Genomic DNA, 19,791 nt, shown 5'->3' with positions numbered 1-19,791 from the left:
CTAGCTGAATTAAGCTTAGTCAATTGGTTGGTCTGTCAGCTATACACTGGTGGGCTATGGATCCTATGGCAGGATGGCAGCAAAACGCCCCATACCAGCTTCGGAGACATCTGTACAGCTTTGTAGGCTATACCAGGAAGCGCATAAGATATGGCTTTAGCTCGAGGAATGAGACGTGTCATGTAAGGACAGGGCTACAGCCTATTGCTGTCGTTAACTACAAATGTAGCCTACCTACTGCCGTGATGTGTGCAGAATGGCTGCTGTGAATGGCCAGTAATAGGCAGTCAATTTGGGGGGGGGGTTACAACCTGACATTGCCTTGGCTGATCAAATTGACCTTTGTGTTTGGACAAGAATTTCACCGCTAATTTGACAATGATCACCTAAAATGTGTAGGCCTATCTTATATGAAACAGGCGCGGTGTAGTTCTAATGATAAACAGGTTAGATTTGTCTGTGTTGCCTTGACTGTTTTTTGTCCAGTTTTTATTGTGCTGCACCTTTCAAAATCCTTTTACATGCACTCCACACATGATATTTCATATTCAGTGATCATCCCCATTCAACCCATCATGGTGCTTTGTTTGCATTTTGCAGATTCGGTGACTGAGACTTGGGAGGAGGAGACAAAGCCCACCAAACCCTCCCTCTACCCCACCCCACCCAGCCCCAGCCCAGCCCAGCCCAACCAAGCCCAGACCCCCCTACCAGCCCTCTGCCCCTGTCCGCCTCTCCCAGACGCATGATGGAGAAGTCCTGGAGGTTATGGGGTCCGCTGGGGCGCTGCCTGCGGTCGACGGGCTCCTGGCTGTGGGACGCGTGTCGCATCTCCCTCCTGGCTCTCATCCTCACCTTCCACCTGTACGGGGGCTTCCTGCTGCTGGGCCTGATCCTGTGTTCGGTGGCCGGCATCCTCTACAAGTTCCAGGACGTGCTGCTCTACTTCCCCGACCAGCCCTCGTCCTCGCGCCTCTACGTGCCCGTGCCCACGGGCATCCCGCACGAGAGCGTCTTTGTGCGCGCCAAGGACGGCGTGCGGCTCAGCCTCATCCTGCTCCGCTACACGGGCGACCCTGCCACCGTCGTCTCCGCTAACAACGCCACCGCCGCTAACAACGCCGCTAGTGGCGCTACCGCCGTCGACCCCACCGCCCCGCCGGCCCCGGCGCCCTGCATCCTGTATTTCCACGGCAACGCGGGCAACATCGGGCACCGGGTGCCCAACGCGCTGCTGATGCTCGTCAACCTCAAGGCCCACGTGGTGCTGCTGGACTACCGCGGCTACGGCAAGAGCGAGGGCGAGCCCAGCGAGCAGGGCCTGCACCTGGACGCCGAGGCGGCCCTGGACTTTGTCATGACGCGGCCCGAGGTGGACAAGACCAAGGTGGTGCTGTTTGGCCGCTCGCTGGGCGGCGCCGTGGCCATCCGGCTGGCGGCGGCCAACCCGCACCGCGTGGCGGCGCTGATGGTGGAGAACACCTTCCTGAGCATCCCGCACATGGCCGCCACGCTCTTCTCCTTCCTGCCCGTGCGCCACCTGCCGCTCTGGTGCTACCGCAACAAGTTCCTGTCCTACCGGCAGGTGACGCAGTGCCGCATGCCCTCGCTCTTCGTCTCGGGCCTGTCCGACCAGCTCATCCCGCCCGTCATGATGAAGCAGCTGTACGAGCTGTCGCCGGCGCGGACTAAGCGGCTGGGCATCTTCCCCGAGGGCACGCACAACGACACCTGGCAGTGCCAGGGCTACTTCGCCGCCCTGGAGCAGTTCATGCGCGAGCTGCTCAAGAGCCACGCCCAGGAGGAGCTGCCCCAGGGCTCGGCCAGCGTCACCATCATATGACCCCCACCGTGAGGCCAGTGAGGGCGGACAGGCAGGGCAGGGCAGGGGGTATGATTGATGGGATGGAGGTGAGGTGATGGAGCCAGGTCATGGGATGAGGGTGCAACGCGGGTTATAGGCGCCCGCGCCACAGAGGTTTGTCAGTGTCCCCATCATGATGATGACCCATGATGATATCAATGATGGCAGACTGTGATGATGATGATGATGATGATTATGATGGGTGGTGGAGAAGGGGTGATGGGACTACGTCATGATGCAGGGGCGTCAGAGGTAATACCTGTAGTCAACCATTATAATGATAGTAGAGGTGTTACCATCTAATAATCGGGATGGCATCACCATCTCATGATGATCGATGGCAATGATTGCTGATCACAGACAGGAGGTGACAAGGTTTGATCCCAGTGTCACCATCGTATGACTGTGATTGTGGACTGTGGGAGTGGCAGGGGCGCGGGGGAAGGGGGTTGGCTAGGTGTTATCATCTTGTGATAATGGTGATGGCTACTTTAGGGGTGGCATCACCATCACATAATGATGTGGTGTTAGGTGTTACCATCTTTTAGCAATGGTGGTGGCAGGATTAGGGTGGCACCACCATTGCATAAAGATGATTATGATGGCAGATGGGGTGGATGGTAAGGGGAGGGGATGCAAGCCCAGTTAAAGTGTAACCGTTACGAGGGGGTAGCGAGAAGCGATGCCAACGTCAACATCATGTGATGATAATGATGCCAAAATGAGTTGGCTTCGATGGTCAAGGTAGAGCAAGGTCGAGTGGCTTTCACAGTGTTCATGATGACCTTGAAACGATGGAAAAATTACAATGCATCGTGGTTAGAAAGTTGTCGGGTGCACATGCGTGCTGTATCAAATCTGCTTGATTTTGGTCATTTCTGCGCCACCATGAATGCAGTGATTAACATCATCTGATAAGGAGGGGGGTTGGCTCACCATACACTTGGCCAGTGTTGTTTTAAGGGGGTTGCGAAGTGGCTTACCTCTCTAAAGACCTCCATCACCATCGGTGGGTGCATGTGAAAAAGGCGATGCTCTGTAATGACCTCAATCACTCTTCGGAAAGACCTCCTTGACCTCCTCTGCAGGGTCTGCATTGTATCCCCCCCCCTTTCTCCTCTCTCAACTCATCCATTATCTCGGGACTAAATAAGAATGTACATTTCTATTCTCTCCGCAACTTCTCAACTTCTGTCATTTCTTTGTTTGTGTGTTTTGTTTGTTTCTCACTGGACAAACCTCACTTCCTTATGCCAATGTAACCAGACATAACGATGGTAGGACCTGGAAATGCCCATGGAATATGAGCATGGGCTAAAACCTTTTTTTTCTCCAACAGTGGCACTTTATGTTCACCCTCAAACCTACTACTACAATTGCATGAGAAACAACTACAGTACGATCATGACTGCCCAGCTGTGGATGTATTTTTTTTATTTGTATAATATATTATGTACCCAACTGAATAGAGTGAACAGTGAAATTAAATGTTATGGACCTGTTTTATTACAAATTCTGAGGTAAAAGATACCCAGATTCTAAATTGTTCCGCGCATTTGTGTTGTGAATTCTGAACTAAAGAAATTAAAAGAATGATCCTGTTTGTAACTCTTGATTCTTCATGCAAGTGCTTAATATCAACATCTCAGGTCTAAAGCACTGAATCTCCAAAAAAGTCCTTAGGATCTTGAGCTACCATTGTACTAAGATTGTTGTTCGAACAGCACAGGGCATCTGTGTGGTGGCATAAGTGTCAGTCTAAACAGTGTTGCGTTACATTGGTGGTGAAGCAAATGTAGCCACTAAAGCCTAATTTTAGGGTCATTCTCTGTTTTTTTGTGATTTGCGAAATTACCACAAACCCAAGGCTCTTCTCACATCCTTATAAAAGTCCAGTAAATGTACGGAGCTTTTATGTGGTTCCTGTTAAATCAATCTGACACATTGCCTCAAAATTTCTAACAATGTGCAACAGCAGGTACTTAATCCGTACCACATTGAAAGAGTTGGGTATGTGCAGTGCAAGTACAAATTATTACATTTTGTTAAAGCAGGTGTCATAAAAGTAAGCAGAACCCGTATTCAGAGCTTTTTCTGGACACAGCGTCCCTCTTCAGAAGACACACAGACTCTGACCTCCCTGACTTTGCAGTCAGAAAAATACAATGCCATTCAAAAGTGGTTTGGCCCATTACAGCGACTAAGAATGATGCCCAGCCCAGTCCAGTTCATCCCACTGTAAATAGTTGTAATATTCATAAAAGCTGCTCCTCTTCAATTTTCTCCGGGATATGTTTGAGTTGGACATGTCTAAATACTGGTATGTCTGTAACTGTTCTAAGAGTTTGCCTGCTTCAGTCACTCTTTACTGCTTGCACACACAGTAAACCACGTGGCCCCTTTATTCAAAAGCGCAGCAGAGTTTAAAAAATGCATACTGTATGAATATAATGATAATATTGTGAGGTCTGTTGTGGCATGGTTCATGTGTGTGAGGAGCACAGTGGTTTATGGGTTCTTCAGGCCCAGAGGCAGGAGTTACCACGGCTGCCTACGGTATTAGCCCCAAAGCCATCAACGTCTCTGACTTACCGTGTCTGCACTCCTGAGCAGATACACTATTTTGTATTTTTTCTGACTTTATTAACCTAGCTGTGATATTTAACTGGCAATCTGCCTGTGTTTTTTTTTTTTTTTCGATCATAATGTATAAAAGCAGTGGGCTGCTATAATTTCTATAAAAAAGAATTTTCATCTTTCATATCGTGTCAAATTGTTGTAATGCAAGTTGTACTAGATGGGGATTTGTAGGACAGGGTAAAGACACTATTTCTTATTTCTTTTTTTCTGTCCTACAGTACTTGCAGTTTTGATTTGGCTATGTAAGCACTTTCTCCACTTTCTCTAGGTGTGTGTGTGTGTGCGTGCGTGCATGCGTGCGTGCGTGTGTAGGGTCGAGTCTAAGTGGATGTGTGCATGAGTCTCTTGTGTTTGAATGTGCTGGTGTACCAGATTGTGCTAATCCAAGTCTTGGTCTGAGTCTGGAGTCCTTAAGAACTACCTTTTAAAACATGTTCAGCATTTTTTTTTTTACTTCCGACACATTTTCAAACTGTAGATACACATACAAAGAATGAATGTAATTTAAAGTATGGATCTCAAATCCTCAGTACATACAGTGGAATTTAAGTTATTTGTATTCGCATTAATTATCAGCTCTTGCGGTAGCTCTTTCTCTCATCCACGTCCTGCCCTACAAAATCAAAGTACAGTAACTACTGTATGTGAATACAGTGTATACAAACTACTTTTGACATGAAATATGAAAATACCTTTGACACAATGATTGGCAACCCGGAATACAGAAGCTATGATCAAAGTTTTAATAGGGAAGTTGCCTCACAGAAGATATCAGAAGATGTAACACTGGATAATATCTTCTGAATCCAGGTAGCCCATCACTGCTTTAACATTTATCATAGCCCTGTCAAACATGGTGTTCTTGTTGATGTGAGACTTTTCTATTCATTGTCTGATAACGGGAAGGAAATAGTCACACACACAAATAGGGTACAAAAAGTAATTTTCAAGTCAAGCAAAAAAACAAATTTGAAATGGCGGCATTTTGGTTTTGAAGGGCAGTGTGAGTCACTGTGCTAGCTCCCTTGTGTGATGTGGGAATGCTTCTGCTCTTTGTGGTTTCTCCCCATTGTAAAATCTGAGTAGTCCTGCTCAGCGAAGCAAACCCAGATCTCCCCAGGGATTCTTGAGGCTTCACCCTTAGGACCACAGCAAAGCAGGCATGTTTGGTTGAAGTTATGCAGCCATTCATTCATGTGTGCATGGTGCAACGTCACCCAAGCTGTGTATGCATGAAAAGTGGGCTAAATGTCTCAAAATCATGCAGTACGCCACTGGCTGCTAATGTTGAGGCCTTTTCACCATTTTTAACAAAGAATGCTGTCGGAGCTGTGGATTTTTAAAAATATAGTACTCTAACCTGTAGAAACAGTGGATAATTTTGCAGTAAAAATCCAGAGGGGACCTTTTCAGGCAACAAGCAGTTATTCAATTGATATCTGAGCTCTATTCAAATCGTACAAAGTGCGTGGTCGTGTCTTCACCAGTATAACTGTGCATATGTGCCAGAGGCTTTGCAGTGAATGTGTATTTTTTCATGTTGAAATTTGTGAGAGGCTCTCTGTTGTCTTTGGAATAATGCACTAGACTCCATTGGACCTCCATCTTTCTTTCTCTCTCTCTCTCTCTCTCTCTCTCTCTCTCTCTCTCTCTCTCTCTCTCTCTCTCTCTCTCTCCCTCCCTCTCTCCCTCAGACACACCCACATCCTTTAACTCTGCCCTTCTAATGGCACCTTGTTCCTTGATGGTTTAATACTGTTTGACATGATATGGTTGTATGTTTGTACCATGTGAGAGGCTGTTTTGACTAAGGTTGCACAGCATTTTGTCACCACTTTTGTTTTGCCAAGTGTAATTGGAGTGTGGTTTAGTGGCACACTAATTTATTTAAAGCAGAGGTAGTCAGTGAGAAGAATGAGGCCCTGGGGTTTTCTAGAATGTGGTTTTCAAGTACACCAGGCTTACAGTAAACCAAAACAAATGTGTCAGTTAACCATTTGAAATTGAGCAGAAATGCTGTATGTGGATGCTCAGTACACTCCATTGCACTACACCTTTGCTGTTTCCTTTGGATTCCTTCACCCTGTGTAGATATCTCAAGCTTGTGTTGTGTTGCATTTATTTGTCATCCTAACAATGACATACGATACATGTGTTAATAAGGGTGTACATTTTTCCCTCTTCTGATTTTGTTATTTTCTATGCACTCTGTAACACTTTTTATCTAACTGTACAGTTACAGTACATGCAATAAATGGCATGTCAGCCGCTCTGCTTGTTGTGTCTGAAGCCTTCATTTGTGTTTTGGGTGTGATGAAACCACTTCCTCCTTTATGGAAATTAATTTGCCAGGAAACAAAGGAGAACGGCGATGGTGGTTTCATTTGTTTTATCTATTTACGTCGCTTGCTTCTTTTTTTCTGGTCATACTCTGTTTCCTCAACTTCCTCATTCGTTTAGCGGGTAATTCGGAACCGTTGCTTTCTCTTTTGTCAATGATCTCAGCCTGCATGTCCACTTGCCATCGTGACAAGGCTCCTTTACTGTGTGGAATGGCAATGATAGCAATGGCATTGTAAAACAGGAATTTTCCATTTTCCAAATCTCAAGTTATTACTATATGTGTGTTCATCTTCGCAGTGGAACAGCTGGGTTGTGATTGGTTAGTCGGCTCTTGGCAGGAAGTGCTTGGCTGTGGTTGATCGTACAGTAAACTGACAGGGGCTGGACTTACACCCCTCTTACACCCCTGCTCTCAAGTACTGTACCACTGTGGCTCAGACACTGCACACCACTTCCACAGAGAGAAGAGCTGTAGCAGTGAGGATCAAGCTCATGAGAAGGTAATACAGTGTTTTTTTTTGTTGAAATGTATTATTTTAAAACAAAACAAAAATGTTATTTGAGTGTCATGTGGAATGACAATTAATTGTCATGCACTTCTCATTCCCCCGGTGATTCATAGTGGTTGCTGTTTGGAGGATGCCTGAAGTACAGGTGGTTCACAGTGCTTCTCACTGAAATGTGTCACTCAGGTGGAGAATGGTTTGTCTGTACATGGGACTAATAGGAAAGGCTACCGTATGTGTGCAGTTTCACAGGGAATATGAGCACAAAACAAATGTCTTATACATTATAAATATTGTAAACCAAAAAAAAGACATGTGCTCTACAAACTATTCATCTTTTCAAGGGACCTTTTCAAGGTGGTCCCTTGACAACAAACTGTAACTAAATTGCTGAGGGAAACCCTGATTCAGCTCTCTGAGGTCACTACATAGAGTACATTCAGAGCAGTCCTGCAGTAGTGAAGCAAGCTGAGATGCTGTAGCCCCAAGACTTTCTGAGGGTCCCCTCCTCAGACCATGTTCAGGCCTGGACTGGTGACATGGCATACAGGGCATTTACTGGTGGGTCTATGGTCCTCACAGGTTTATGTCTGGTTTTTTTGTATTTTCTGACAGACCAACTCATTCATAATTTACAGGGCAATATGCCTGGGCCTTTTTTGTCCCAGTCCAGCTCTTGGTATTTTTGGTTGGTACCAGTCATGTTTTTCTTCCTCATTTGTGTTTGATTATCAGCTGACCGAGGTAGGACCCGAGCTGTGGAGACAGACAGGAGTGCAAGTAACGCTGAAGGTTGTGTTGAAATCTAAATTCTGGGGCTTTAGCCAAGAAACAAGTTTATTGTGTTGCTATTTCAGCCAACTGTGAGCAGGTTTGCAGAACCATGCAGTCCCTTCTCCAATTGGGGTAAGGAGTAAAGGCAAGCTAGGCCTTCTATTCAGCATTTTTGCCCTATTTTCCACCAGACATCCTATTGGAGACAGAAGAGCTGGGCAAAAACGCACAGCCCACACATTGAAGAAACGCAAGACTGATGCAGAAAAGCCTGAAGCTTTCACCTGAGATGCATGTCGAAAAAGGGTCAACTACAGCTACAAGAAAAGACCTGTTGTCTCCCTGTGTTGAGGTGAAGCGTTCTTACATCTTGCATTGCAGCCAGAAAAGCAAAAGGCCCAAACCTTCAGTTCACCAAGCGACTCACGACCCATGAAGACAAGCCTGAATCTTCTTGTGAACTTTGAAACTCATCTTGCAGAAGCGTCCAGAGGAACCATGGCCTCTGCCTGAGGAGGGGAGGGGGGCATTTGCCTTCTGATGGAAGATGCATCTTCAATGAGGGGGAAGGAGGAGGAGGAGGAGGAGGCGGAGGAGAGAGGCAGATTGGACATGGGGCAGGGGAAGGGGATTCACTCCAGTGCAGGGTCCTCCTTCCAGAGACGAGGGGTGCCCTGGGCAGTGGTACTGTTGGCTCTAGCTGCCATCACTTCCTCCACGCTGTCGGTGCTGTCCCTGTACCGCGTGCTTGCACTGCAGGCGGAGGTGGAGGGCTTGAGGGCAGAGGTGAGCCGCCGCAGGGAGGGGCGCTGGGGGCCCCCAGGAGAGGGGGATACCCAGGGGCTGCGGCAGGGCCCCCAGGGCCAGGACTGGACCCAGGTGAGTCGAGGGATTTTCTACTTATCTGCCAGGTGGTTACTGCCTTTTCATTGGCAGTTTTATTTTAGGCCAGTCAGCTATGCTTATGGTATACTTATACTTTTCATGCGAGATGAAACTTCTATATACAGAGCCTATCTGTTCATTTAATTCTATTCAAAAATATATATAACGTGTACAGACCTAGACCTATGTAACGCACTATGTATGACATTGATATTATTGAATTCGACAGTTAGAATGATGTCTGTTCATTTGTATTTCAATACAAAAAAGCAAGTCGTTCTATCTTATAAGTCATCATTGTCACTGTTCACATGTGCACAGACTGAGCAAGAGGGACACCCTGGTTCCACATCTGAAACGGAAACCGTCAAATCTGAGAAGCACGCAAAAAGAAGTGTCGGGGATGGCCAGGCAGGTAAAGCAGTACACCAGTGACTCAGACAAACACAAGTGGTGACTTACAAATAGTCAAATAGTAATGACTGTTTTAGCTTTTAGTTTAGTTTAGTTTTAGCTACATGATTGTAAAGCCTGTGTACAAAAAATCATTAATGAATCAAATACACATGTCAGTAATATTAAAAATGAGTATACATATTTTGGCCGTGATGCCAAGTTTCTTTCTTCTTCCTATTGTAATGTCAGACTGCTGAGTCATACAGCTATGCATACAGAGTGACATGCTCACAAGCTCAGTGGCTTAACACCTTTCAGTACAGAATTTGACACAGTCAAATCAGCTGTCTTCTGTAGCTATTCTATGCAAACGATACTTTGTCAGCCTGAATAGACTATACAGATATGAGAGCAAAGCTAAAGATATGTTTTGGTTCTTTTTTAGATTAACATTATATTTTAAATTCTCAAACTGTAAAGTTTACAATAACCATAGCCCATACTTCATGGGTAAGAAAATAAATTATAACCCTAGCTCATTGTGGTATAGTAGGACTGAACCAAGAACATGAACAAAGATGCAGAGGATTTTTGATAATTTCACAACAAACTAAATAGAAAGTGAAAGACGTCACCCTAAAATTAGGTGTACTTCACCCTCGTTTCAGCTACCAATCTTGTCTTGTATTGTTTAACACATCCTTCTCCATTATTTGCATAGCTGTGAAGTAGAAGTAGAAGTACTTTGATAGATGTAATTGCAACACATGTTGAATGATATTACAAAGTTGAAACCATGTAATACCATACCACCAGTGTTGTAAATACATGTACATCTTTAAAGGGGTATGCCACTATTTTGGGGCTTAATACAGTTAAAATCGTTGGCCAGGGTTTATAAAGGTGGTAAAGTGTCTTATTTTTCATGTAAGCCATTGTCTTGCTTTAAGACAAGTTAAAAGAGGGAGCATGTCGCTAAGCTAGTGAAAGTCAATGGATCCGTGTAGCATGCTATAGTGGCCAGGGTTTATAAAGGTGGTAAAGTGTCTTATTTTTCATGTAAGCCATTGTCTTGCTTTAAGACAAGTTAAAAGAGGGAGCATGTCGCTAAGCTAGTGAAAGTCAATGGATCCGTGTAGCACCTTAATAAACCCCGGCCAACGATTTTAACTGTATTAAGCCTCAAAATAGTTGTATACCCATTTAAGAGTAGTACTTCTACTTCATACAGCTCTTACTGTTTGTTCCCTTACAGTGCTGCAGCCCTGTTTGCAAATGTTGGCAGACAGCAAGAGATCAACATTCCAGAAGGGTAAGGAGCACAATATGGTCCATGCTACTCATTGGCTCTGTCTCATTAAGGCAAAGTGTTCTGCGGACCGCTTTGCGTTGAGTGAATATAGAAACTGTGTCGAATGCACTTAAATTTGTCACATGTCCTATCAAACATGGTGATGCTTTTCTGTACTAAAAAGCATGATATTGAGTCACAAAAAACAAGGATGTGTTATGCAGTCAATGACCAATCTAAACTCAATTTGTGGGGCATTCATGTTGCTAAGGGTTAGAGAGTTGGCATTGCGATGATGGCTGAAGTGACTTTGAGCACGGCCAGTGGTGTAGTCTACGTAGAACGCAGGTATACGGAGTATACCCACTTCTAAATTTTAGGGGCTTCAGTAGGCTATACCCACTTTAAATTGATTGATCCATTATTTAGAATAGCATAAATACAGTATACCCACTTCCAAAAATGCTCGAATATACAGTATACCCACTTCAAAAAAAAGTAGACTACACCGCTGAGTACGGCACCTTATCCCACATTGCTCCAGGGACTGTGACCAACACCCTGTACCAAAATGTTTCTGGTAGATGTAATGGAGTCATTTGGGTAAACGTGTCAGCTCAGTGCCATGTTATGTAATGCCCCACTATAAAGTTTGGCTTTGTAGGGCAGCAGCTGTGTGCTTCTGAGGGTGCTCACAGTATTATTGAGTCAGCTGTAGTGTAATCACAACACTGGCTGGGTCAGGGCATTATCCTCTTTGCAGAAGGGACACTTTTACAGTTGTCTATGCCTGTTTCTCTGTCTGTACAGTATGCTATATTTTCATTGATTGATTGATTGATTGATTTATTGCACACTACAAGCCATAACGAGATAAATGTATTTATTCAAGTTTTTCCACTTTTTGCTGATTCATACATAACATTCCTCGAAAAGCAAAAAAGCACCTTTGTTTTGTATCGTGACTTGCAAGAATGCTATCGTTCTTTGACAGACATGTGTTTCACAAGTTGCCAATGATTGTGTGTTATTTATGATCTTATGACAATCTCATAGCTTTTGCGGCTTTCTTGAGCGGTGTGGCGATCATTCTTGGATGGTTAGTTCAACATCTGTCTAGGTCTGAAATAGTATGAATTCAGATGGATCATTTGAAGTGTCTGGCTTACGTCCACTAACAGTGGATGCAACATAATCAAAATTACGATTGTACAAATAAAGTTATAATAATGATATTATTATTATTGTTGTTGTTGTTGTTGTTGTTGTTGTTGTTGTTGTTGTTGTTGTTGTTGTTGTTGTTGTTGTTGTTGTTGTTGTTTCAGAATATGGTACAGGTAGATGTGGATGACTGACAGTGGCCCTTAGTCAAAATATGTACAGAACCTGCACTAGATTCTTCCCTTATAGCATGATGGCGATAGGCTTGTTCATTCTATTTATTTCTCACCATCTTCCTCCACCATGCCCTTCTGCCTAGAGTTTGAGGAGGAGATGCATACGGGTATCCCCTGGCAGACAGGCCTGCGGAGAGGCACTGCCCTGCAGCTCCACGATGACGTCATACAGGTGTCCGAGGAGGGATTCTTTTTCATCTACAGCCAGGTAAGCACACTGCTGGGTGATTTTTGAAGTTAATCACAATATGTGGTCATTGATCAGCTTACTGTTGGGCATCTCACATTCCAAATAAAAAGAAGTCCAGAAAAAATCACTCTCAGAGTAATTGTTTTATGATTATTTCCTTTTTTTCTTTCAGCACTTTCTTTTCATTTGGTTTTAGTGTGGCTGTTGGGCTAGTGTGATGGGATTGGGAATATGGTGTTGTGTTGTTTGATGCTGTTTGGTTTTTTTTCGTACTTTCAACTTAAATAGCAGGCATCTGCTATTTAGTCCTTTTTTATTTTTGCCATATGCGCTGATGCATTTCAACTCACACACAAGTCTCTTTCAAGGTGCGAATCTAGGATACTACATTACTGGGTTATATGACGTTTATCACAATATGTGGTGTTTGTTGTTTGGGACAACCCTGAATTTTGGCCTGATGCTTTACTTCCAGGTCTACTACACAGACAGCAGGTACACGATGGGCCACATCATCCTCCGCATGAAGAAGAACCTGGTGGGGAACGAGAAGCAGCACATTGTCCTCTTCCGCTGCGTCCAGAATATGAGTGAACAGGCCCCCCACAACACCTGCTACACAGGCGGTAAGATCCAGCAGGTGTGTGTGTGTGTGCGTGTGTGTGTGTGTGCGTGCGTGTGTGCGTGTGTGCGTGCGTGCGTACGTGCGTGCGTGCGTGTGTGTGTGTGTGTGTGTGTGTGTGTGTGTGTGTGCGTGCATGCATGTGTGCGTGCGTGCGTGCGTGCGTGCGTGCGTGCGTGCGTGCGTGCGTGCGTGCGTGCGTGTGTGTGTGTGTGCATGTGTGCGTGCGTGCGTGCGTGCGTGTGTGTGTGTGTGTGTGTGTGCGCGTGCGTGTGAGTGTGTGCAGTATGTCTGTATGTCCAGGGGTGGTACTAGACATATTGGAATGATTCAGAACTGGTTGTACCACATTTGCCAGACGATTTTTACTTCCTAATCTCATGATTGTTATCAGCAAACATAACACAATTATCTGACTGACAGCTGGATCGTCAACATTGCACTCCCAGGTGTTATATCAAGCCACACACCTATGTAGACTTGACATTAACTCTTATAATGAACTGCTGTAACTATTGCCGGTGTCTGCCAGACAGTAATGCATTTATGTTGTCCTATGTGTGAGTTGCCTACAGTGCCACATGTGTGTTCTTGCCCAGGGTCATCGCTAGACCTATTTTACTGGGTCACGTGCCTGGGTATTGATTTGCTGTGCCCAGGTATGAGTTTCACAAAAAAACAACCTTGTTAGCTTGGAATTTAGCTCAAGTTTAGCATACGGAGTAATCTGTAGAATGCACACACACAGGGAAGCCGACAGGGGGGGACAAAAGGGTCACTTGTCCCGGGCCCAAGGAGAGAGGGGGCCCAGAACTGGATCCTCATTACATTGTATGTATTGAGTTTGGGGCCCTTTCATATGTGTTTGTCCCGGGCCCAGCCAAAGCTGTCAGCGGCCCTGCACACACAAAATAGTACACATGCACTACTTGCAATAATATCATTAATCTACAAGCTTTTAGAAATAAATAACTCCAAAAAAAATTGTTTTGCTTTCGCACTTTGCGCGCTCGCATTATCTCTCAGTGCCCTTCTGTGCCCCTGTATAGCATTAGGTCAGCTGACGCCCCTGTATCTCTCTCTCAGGCATTGTGAAGCTGGAGGCAGGGGACACGGTGGAGCTGCTCATCCCGAGAGATTCAGCCAAAGTGTCGCTAGGTGGAGACTTCACCTTCCTCGGAGCCATCAAACTGGCCTGATGTGGGCATGCTTGTGACTGAAGGACAGTAGGGGGACCCACAGGGTCAATATTCTGGACCCATCCAAATCTAAAATGGCTTTGTGTTTTAAATGAAGGATGGTGGTGACGTGCCATAATATTCTGCCAATGACTCCCTGGGGGGAAGCACTGTAGGACTACTAAAATATCCACATCTCCAATGGCAAATATATGTGTTTATTATTTTTTTTCCTGGGAGATTTCACCCTCCTCGGTGCCATCAAACTAGCCCGAGGTGGCTGTGGGGAACTCACAGATCTGCAATCCCCAATGTTTGTGTTTCAAAACTTTTTCAAATGAAGGATGATGGTGGTGACACATGCCACAACATTCAGTCAACATGTCACTGAGAGGGAGACTTCACCCTCCTTGGGGGTGAACTGGAGGGAAATAGAGGATTCACATAAACTATACACTTTATCCAAATCTACAATACAATACAATACCTAATATTTCAAATGACTGTAATGGTGGTCGATGGTGGTGACATCCCAGCATGTCTCTGGGTGCAGGCTTCACCTTTCTTGGGGCCACCAAGCTGACCTGAGGTGAGATGAGGTGTCTCAGATTATAGGACATGATATATCCAAAATGTACTATTTTGCCAAAAATGTTCAAAAGAAGAATGTCGGTGGCAACAACATGCCACAAGACTCAATGTCAATCCAGCTTCACCTTCCGTGGAGACATCAAGCTGGGCGGAGGTGGGGTGCCTAAAGGGGTGGAGGATTCACAGGACCTAAATATAGGACCTTAAATAACCTGTGTCAGGAAATGTCAAATCAGCATGGTATAGTGGGACATGACTGAGTTCTTCTGACATTTCTATGGAATCTGCTCAAATGACTGACTTGGAAAAGGATGTTTTTTCTGTCTTTGAACTTTTCCTGTCAGCAAGGTAAATGTGATGAAAGCTCAGGAAATGAAGGTGGAAAAGGATTCAGAAGGAAAGTAGCATGAAGAAGGTTCGAAGTCTGGTGGTAAGGCACCAGGGGTTCTCCCTCACTAATAGTTAGCTGATGGACTTGGATGACTCAACTCCCCTATGGCAGTTGACTGCCGGAAAACGGAAATGATAAAGCTGACCACGTAGACACATAGACAGACAAACAGACGAAGAAACGCATGCGCAGTCATGCACACGCGTATACACACACACACACACACACACACGCACGCACACACGCACACACACACACACACACACACACACACACACACACACACACACACACACACACACACACACACACACACACACACACACACACACACACACACACACACTCTCTCTCTCTCTCACACTCTCTCTCTCTCTCTCTCTCTCTCTCTCTCTCTCTCTCACTCTCTCTCTCTCTCTCTCTCTCTCTCTCTTTCTCTCTCTCTCTCTCTCTCTCTCTCTCTCTCTCTCTCACACACACACACACACAAATTAACACACAAACACACCCAAAGAAGACCGTTGCATAATGAGTTTCAGAGATGTATAAAGTAGAAGTAGAATTCCTGTTATGGCTGTAATTGCAACACTATTTGTCGTTTGATATTGCACAGTTGCACATAAATATCATATTATTGTAATCACATGCGTCACAGTACTTTTACTTCTACTTTACTTACATCTCTGATGAGTTTACGCTATGTGCAGTGTTTAGTCTATTATTAGGACAGTTGCAACAGTTTTTCAAACTGGTATTGTTGCCTGTGGCTTGCCCATGCCTATGGGTTTCAGTGTTCTAATCTTATTATTAGACCTTCGTCAGGCAAGAGGTCAACTAGTCACTTATTCAGCCTTTATGGTTTCTCATCTATCTTTCAGAGAAAACATGTTCAGGGAAAAAAGAAGAGGGAATGATGATTCGCTGTGTTTGTGTTGTCTGACTGTTGCATCTATCTGTATCAGTTCCCTATTCACTGAATAAATATGCTTATTCAGTTTTGAAGTTGTTTTCATTCAGTGGCACTGGCATCCTTCAGTGTGGCTATACCTATCTAAAGTTAAACAGTATCTGCCAAATAAGCCAATGATCAGCCAGAATAAATCATTCAAATTGTTTTCTTTTCTTTTTGAAGATAGCCTATGTACTGTATATATTTTTTTGAGCAAAAGGTGTATTCAATGTTGATGTCTCGCTGCACCCACATATGTGGGCTGTGTCAAGTTTGATGATTAGTGGAAACAAATTTCCCTAAGGACTACGGAGACAATAATAGAATTTTCCGTATAGTCTATGTATGATGTGTGATGTACTGAAGTGCTTCAGTATGCCATGTAGGTATTATCTCACTAGGTGGCAGTATATCCTTAGGATTAGCTGCCCCTTATTCCACTCTTTTTGCCTCTCAACCCACACAGCAACACATTTGGTGCTAATGCCATTCTCTCCCTCTCATCCCAAAATAAACATGGTCATGCACCATTTTCTGTCATTCAGTGGCTTTTTTAAAATCTCATTGTGGGTTGCCTATGACTCTTTCTCCACTCATGTAAAAATTTGTATTTTGTATCCAGTCATGTCTACAGTAGATTTTATGTAGATTTTATGTGAAGTATCAATGTGAATGTTGTATGGTGTACACGGCATAACAAGATGCAAGCCAAAGTAGGTCAGCAATATTCCAAAATATTCCACAGTGGGAATGTATCATACCGCCAAGCCAGCTGGGCTCCCTGCTGTTCTGTGACATATGGAACATCCAGGAGACAGGAGAGTTCACAAAATATTAGATGGAGAGAGGTATAAAACCATTAGAATGATTGATATATTTTTGTCATGTAGGCTACCAAATTGACCCAAATAATTGTACCAAATTATTACCCAAGTTTATATAACATAGGCCTACATATTCACCATCATATTGAGTAAATCAGTAGCCTTGGGACACAAGCTGATGATAAATAGTGTTCCATGGATATACGAAACTTAGTCTACAGTAGCAGAATAGTCTAACTTAATCTATTCGGTCAGGTCTAGCCTTCTCCTATGTAGCCTACATTAGTGTCTTGTGCTTTCTCTAAATTATGTGAAAGCTGGATTCAGAATCTTACAATCCAGTGGCACATATTCCAAACAAACACGATTTTCAATATGTGGCTCTGGACTGTAGATTTTGAATCCAAGTTGCCCATCATTGCTCTGAATGATTGAAGAGCGCTTGATTTGTACTTCACATTTTCACCACAGTGTGTCACTTTTACAACCTGGCTCTCAGCAGCTGGAATGCTTCACCTTCGTCTTCACAATAGGCACATTATCGGCACATTTACTGTTTGCCACTTCATCCACTCACATTGAACTCGACCCATGATGCAGCTTAGAACGTCATGTGAACAAAGAGCCACTATAGGCCACCCATCTATGGAAAATCACACCCAGCAATCCTGATTGGTCATACTGATTGCTTCACTGTCACTAAATGTGCATTCTGTCATTTTCACTATCAACACCATGATTTGCACCGCAGTACCACTTTCATCTCTTCTTCTTCTTCTTCTTCTTCTTCTTCTTCTTCTTCTTCTTCTTCTTCTTCTTCTTCTTCTTCTTCTTCTTCTTCTTCTTCTTCTTCTTCTTCGTCTTCTTCTTCTTCTTCTTCTTCTTCTTCTTCTTCTTCTTCTTCTTCATGCTCCTTTCCAGGACTTTTGATTGGACTTCCCCATCCATCATCTTTGTCATTCAGTTGTTCATCCATCCATCCATCCATCCATCCATCCATCCATCCATCCATCCATCCATCCATTCATCCATTCATTCATTCATTCATAATTGTGACTCCATTTTCTATATTTGTTGTATTCCTGCAGAATGACAAATGTGGTTAACCACTGTAATTATTTCTTCTCACGTTTCCTTTACTTTTTCCTGCAGTGGACACACGCTGTGGGTACACAGAAAGACCTATTTACGGTGTGACTTGTTTTCACCTCAGGTCTCTGTGCTTTGTGCTGTAATGTTGTTACTGTCAGAGTGTTTTGTAGGGTCCTGCAGGCCAGGGTCCTGCCATGACTCCAAGACTAATGAGAGTCATCCACCACCAGCTCTGGTCGTCTACCACAGGTTGTGCTTGACCACAGTGTTACCTCATAGACTCCTATACGGTGGTGAGAGCAAAGGAACATTTTTACCCAGCGGTGACAAGGAATGCATTGAGGTGATGAATGCCCTCTCATCGCGTGTGGGTACGGGTGTGTGAGAGAGTTATACATATAAGCAGTGTGTTATATTACTTTAACAGAAGGAAAGTTCATCTTGTAAAGAATCAAGGCAATCTGGTGCTCCCTGTGCTTGTCTAGCGCTTTGCTTGTTTACATTTGGATCATTGACTGCATGTCTATACACATTTATGTTAACAGTCATTGACTTGGAGCATTCGATAACACATTACAGTACAAGTTCATACATTAAACAAGATGATATGTTGACTCATAGAACATAAAAAATGACAACTACTTAAGATGGTCCTCCCCAGCTCTGGTGTGGGTAGCCTACAGGTTGGGCTTCAATGTGGTTTTGCTTCAGAGCCCACAATAATGGCTTGCGAAGGGAGAGCTTCACTGTAAATATTGCCCTGCAGTGACAAGGACTTTGTTGGGGTGATAAATGACTTATCGCCACTCTTTAACAGCAATAGATGAATGCACCTGTGTGAAAGAGTTTATTTTGAAGAAGCAAGACGTGTGAAGACCACACTAGAAACACTGTCTATACTATACTTATCTGAAACCGCTGCTTATTATGTTTAGACTTGGAGCTTTTTTGTTATTGTGGTTCAGTACTACACGGGCTCCGCCCTAGCGGTGACGCAACACCTTCGGCTCAGCTACACTCACTAGGGCCAGGAGCTTGTGTATGAGGATTCGGTTCCCTCCACAGTGGGAAACTCCACCCACTTTGTCTGGAACCAATCAACTGAGCATTTCCAACCGTCCTGGGTAGAGGCGTGTTCAAGGCAGTGAAGTGGTTTAGGCAGAGACGTTCTATTGGGACTAAGAAATGTTTTGGTTCAAACTTCGGCAGAGCCCTCAACCAGTCGTAAGTCGAGGGAGTCGGGTTAACCAGGCCATTTGGAAACACTAATCGTTATAGTCCTGGTCAGACCAGAATCGCGGTACGTGATCTGAAGTCTATGAAAATCAGGCAAGTTCAGCACGCCTTATGCAAATAAATAAATAAATAATAATTACCATGACAGTGATGACATTGCTGTGGCTCACAGGCAATAAAGACAGACAAACGTAGATGTTGGCACGTCTTTCTTACAATATAATCACACACGCCGCTCTGGGTAGTAGGCAGCGACATATCCGCTCATACTCGGTTTAGCCGTCGAAAAAATGATCGCTGGTTTTCGAGGTGTGCCGTGTCTGTACCGGGTAGAAAACGAGCTGTGGAAAAGGGCCTTAAGTGCTCACTATCACAAGAAGGTTGCTTCACATAGCATCATCACCATGTTACTGACTAAGCAAAGTGCAGACACCATCTCTACATGTGAGTACACACACACACACACACACACACACACACACACACACGCGCACACACGCACACACACACACACACACACACACACACACACACACACACACACACACACACACACACACACACACACACACACACACACACACAGAGTCACTACCTCCTCATATGAATACACGCATGCACG

The 19,791-nt window shown here is 44.4% G+C and overlaps 2 protein-coding genes across 2 annotated transcripts; both read left to right on the top strand.

Annotated features, from left to right (window-relative positions):
* The first annotated feature begins 682 nt into the window (after window positions 1-682).
* Window positions 683-2,242, top strand: abhd13 (abhydrolase domain containing 13). Its single transcript, XM_063214215.1, has one exon. It carries the CDS (start codon window positions 746-748, stop codon window positions 1,841-1,843), a length of 1,098 nt encoding a protein of 365 aa, XP_063070285.1. The 5' UTR covers window positions 683-745; the 3' UTR covers window positions 1,844-2,242.
* A 9-nt stretch (window positions 2,243-2,251) lies between these two features.
* Window positions 2,252-14,478, top strand: tnfsf13b (TNF superfamily member 13b). The gene is made up of 7 exons (XM_063214216.1): window positions 2,252-2,312; window positions 8,795-9,006; window positions 9,334-9,427; window positions 10,664-10,720; window positions 12,180-12,304; window positions 12,762-12,912; window positions 13,995-14,478. The coding sequence occupies exons 1-7, from the start codon at window positions 2,264-2,266 to the stop codon at window positions 14,105-14,107; spliced, it is 801 nt and encodes a 266-aa protein (XP_063070286.1). The 5' UTR covers window positions 2,252-2,263; the 3' UTR covers window positions 14,108-14,478.
* The last annotated feature ends 5,313 nt before the right edge of the window (window positions 14,479-19,791 follow it).

Source organism: Engraulis encrasicolus, chromosome 13 (assembly GCF_034702125.1).
Source record: "Engraulis encrasicolus isolate BLACKSEA-1 chromosome 13, IST_EnEncr_1.0, whole genome shotgun sequence".
Taxonomy (NCBI): Eukaryota; Metazoa; Chordata; class Actinopteri; order Clupeiformes; family Engraulidae; genus Engraulis; species Engraulis encrasicolus.
Note: the sequence above shows the minus strand (reverse complement) of the source record. Positions and strands in the feature narration are given on the sequence as shown.

Excerpts from the sequence above, each read along its gene's own strand:
- tnfsf13b (XM_063214216.1), top strand. The coding sequence starts at position 2,264 with ATGACTGTGATTGTGGACTGTGGGAGTGGCAGGGGCGCGGGGGAAGGG. Across the intron at positions 2,313-8,794 it reads CAGGGGCGCGGGGGAAGGGG|GGGTGCCCTGGGCAGTGGTA; the intron begins GTTGGCTAGGTG and ends TCCAGAGACGAG. Across the intron at positions 10,721-12,179 it reads GAGATCAACATTCCAGAAGG|AGTTTGAGGAGGAGATGCAT; the intron begins GTAAGGAGCACA and ends CCTTCTGCCTAG.
- abhd13 (XM_063214215.1), top strand. The coding sequence starts at position 746 with ATGATGGAGAAGTCCTGGAGGTTATGGGGTCCGCTGGGGCGCTGCCTG.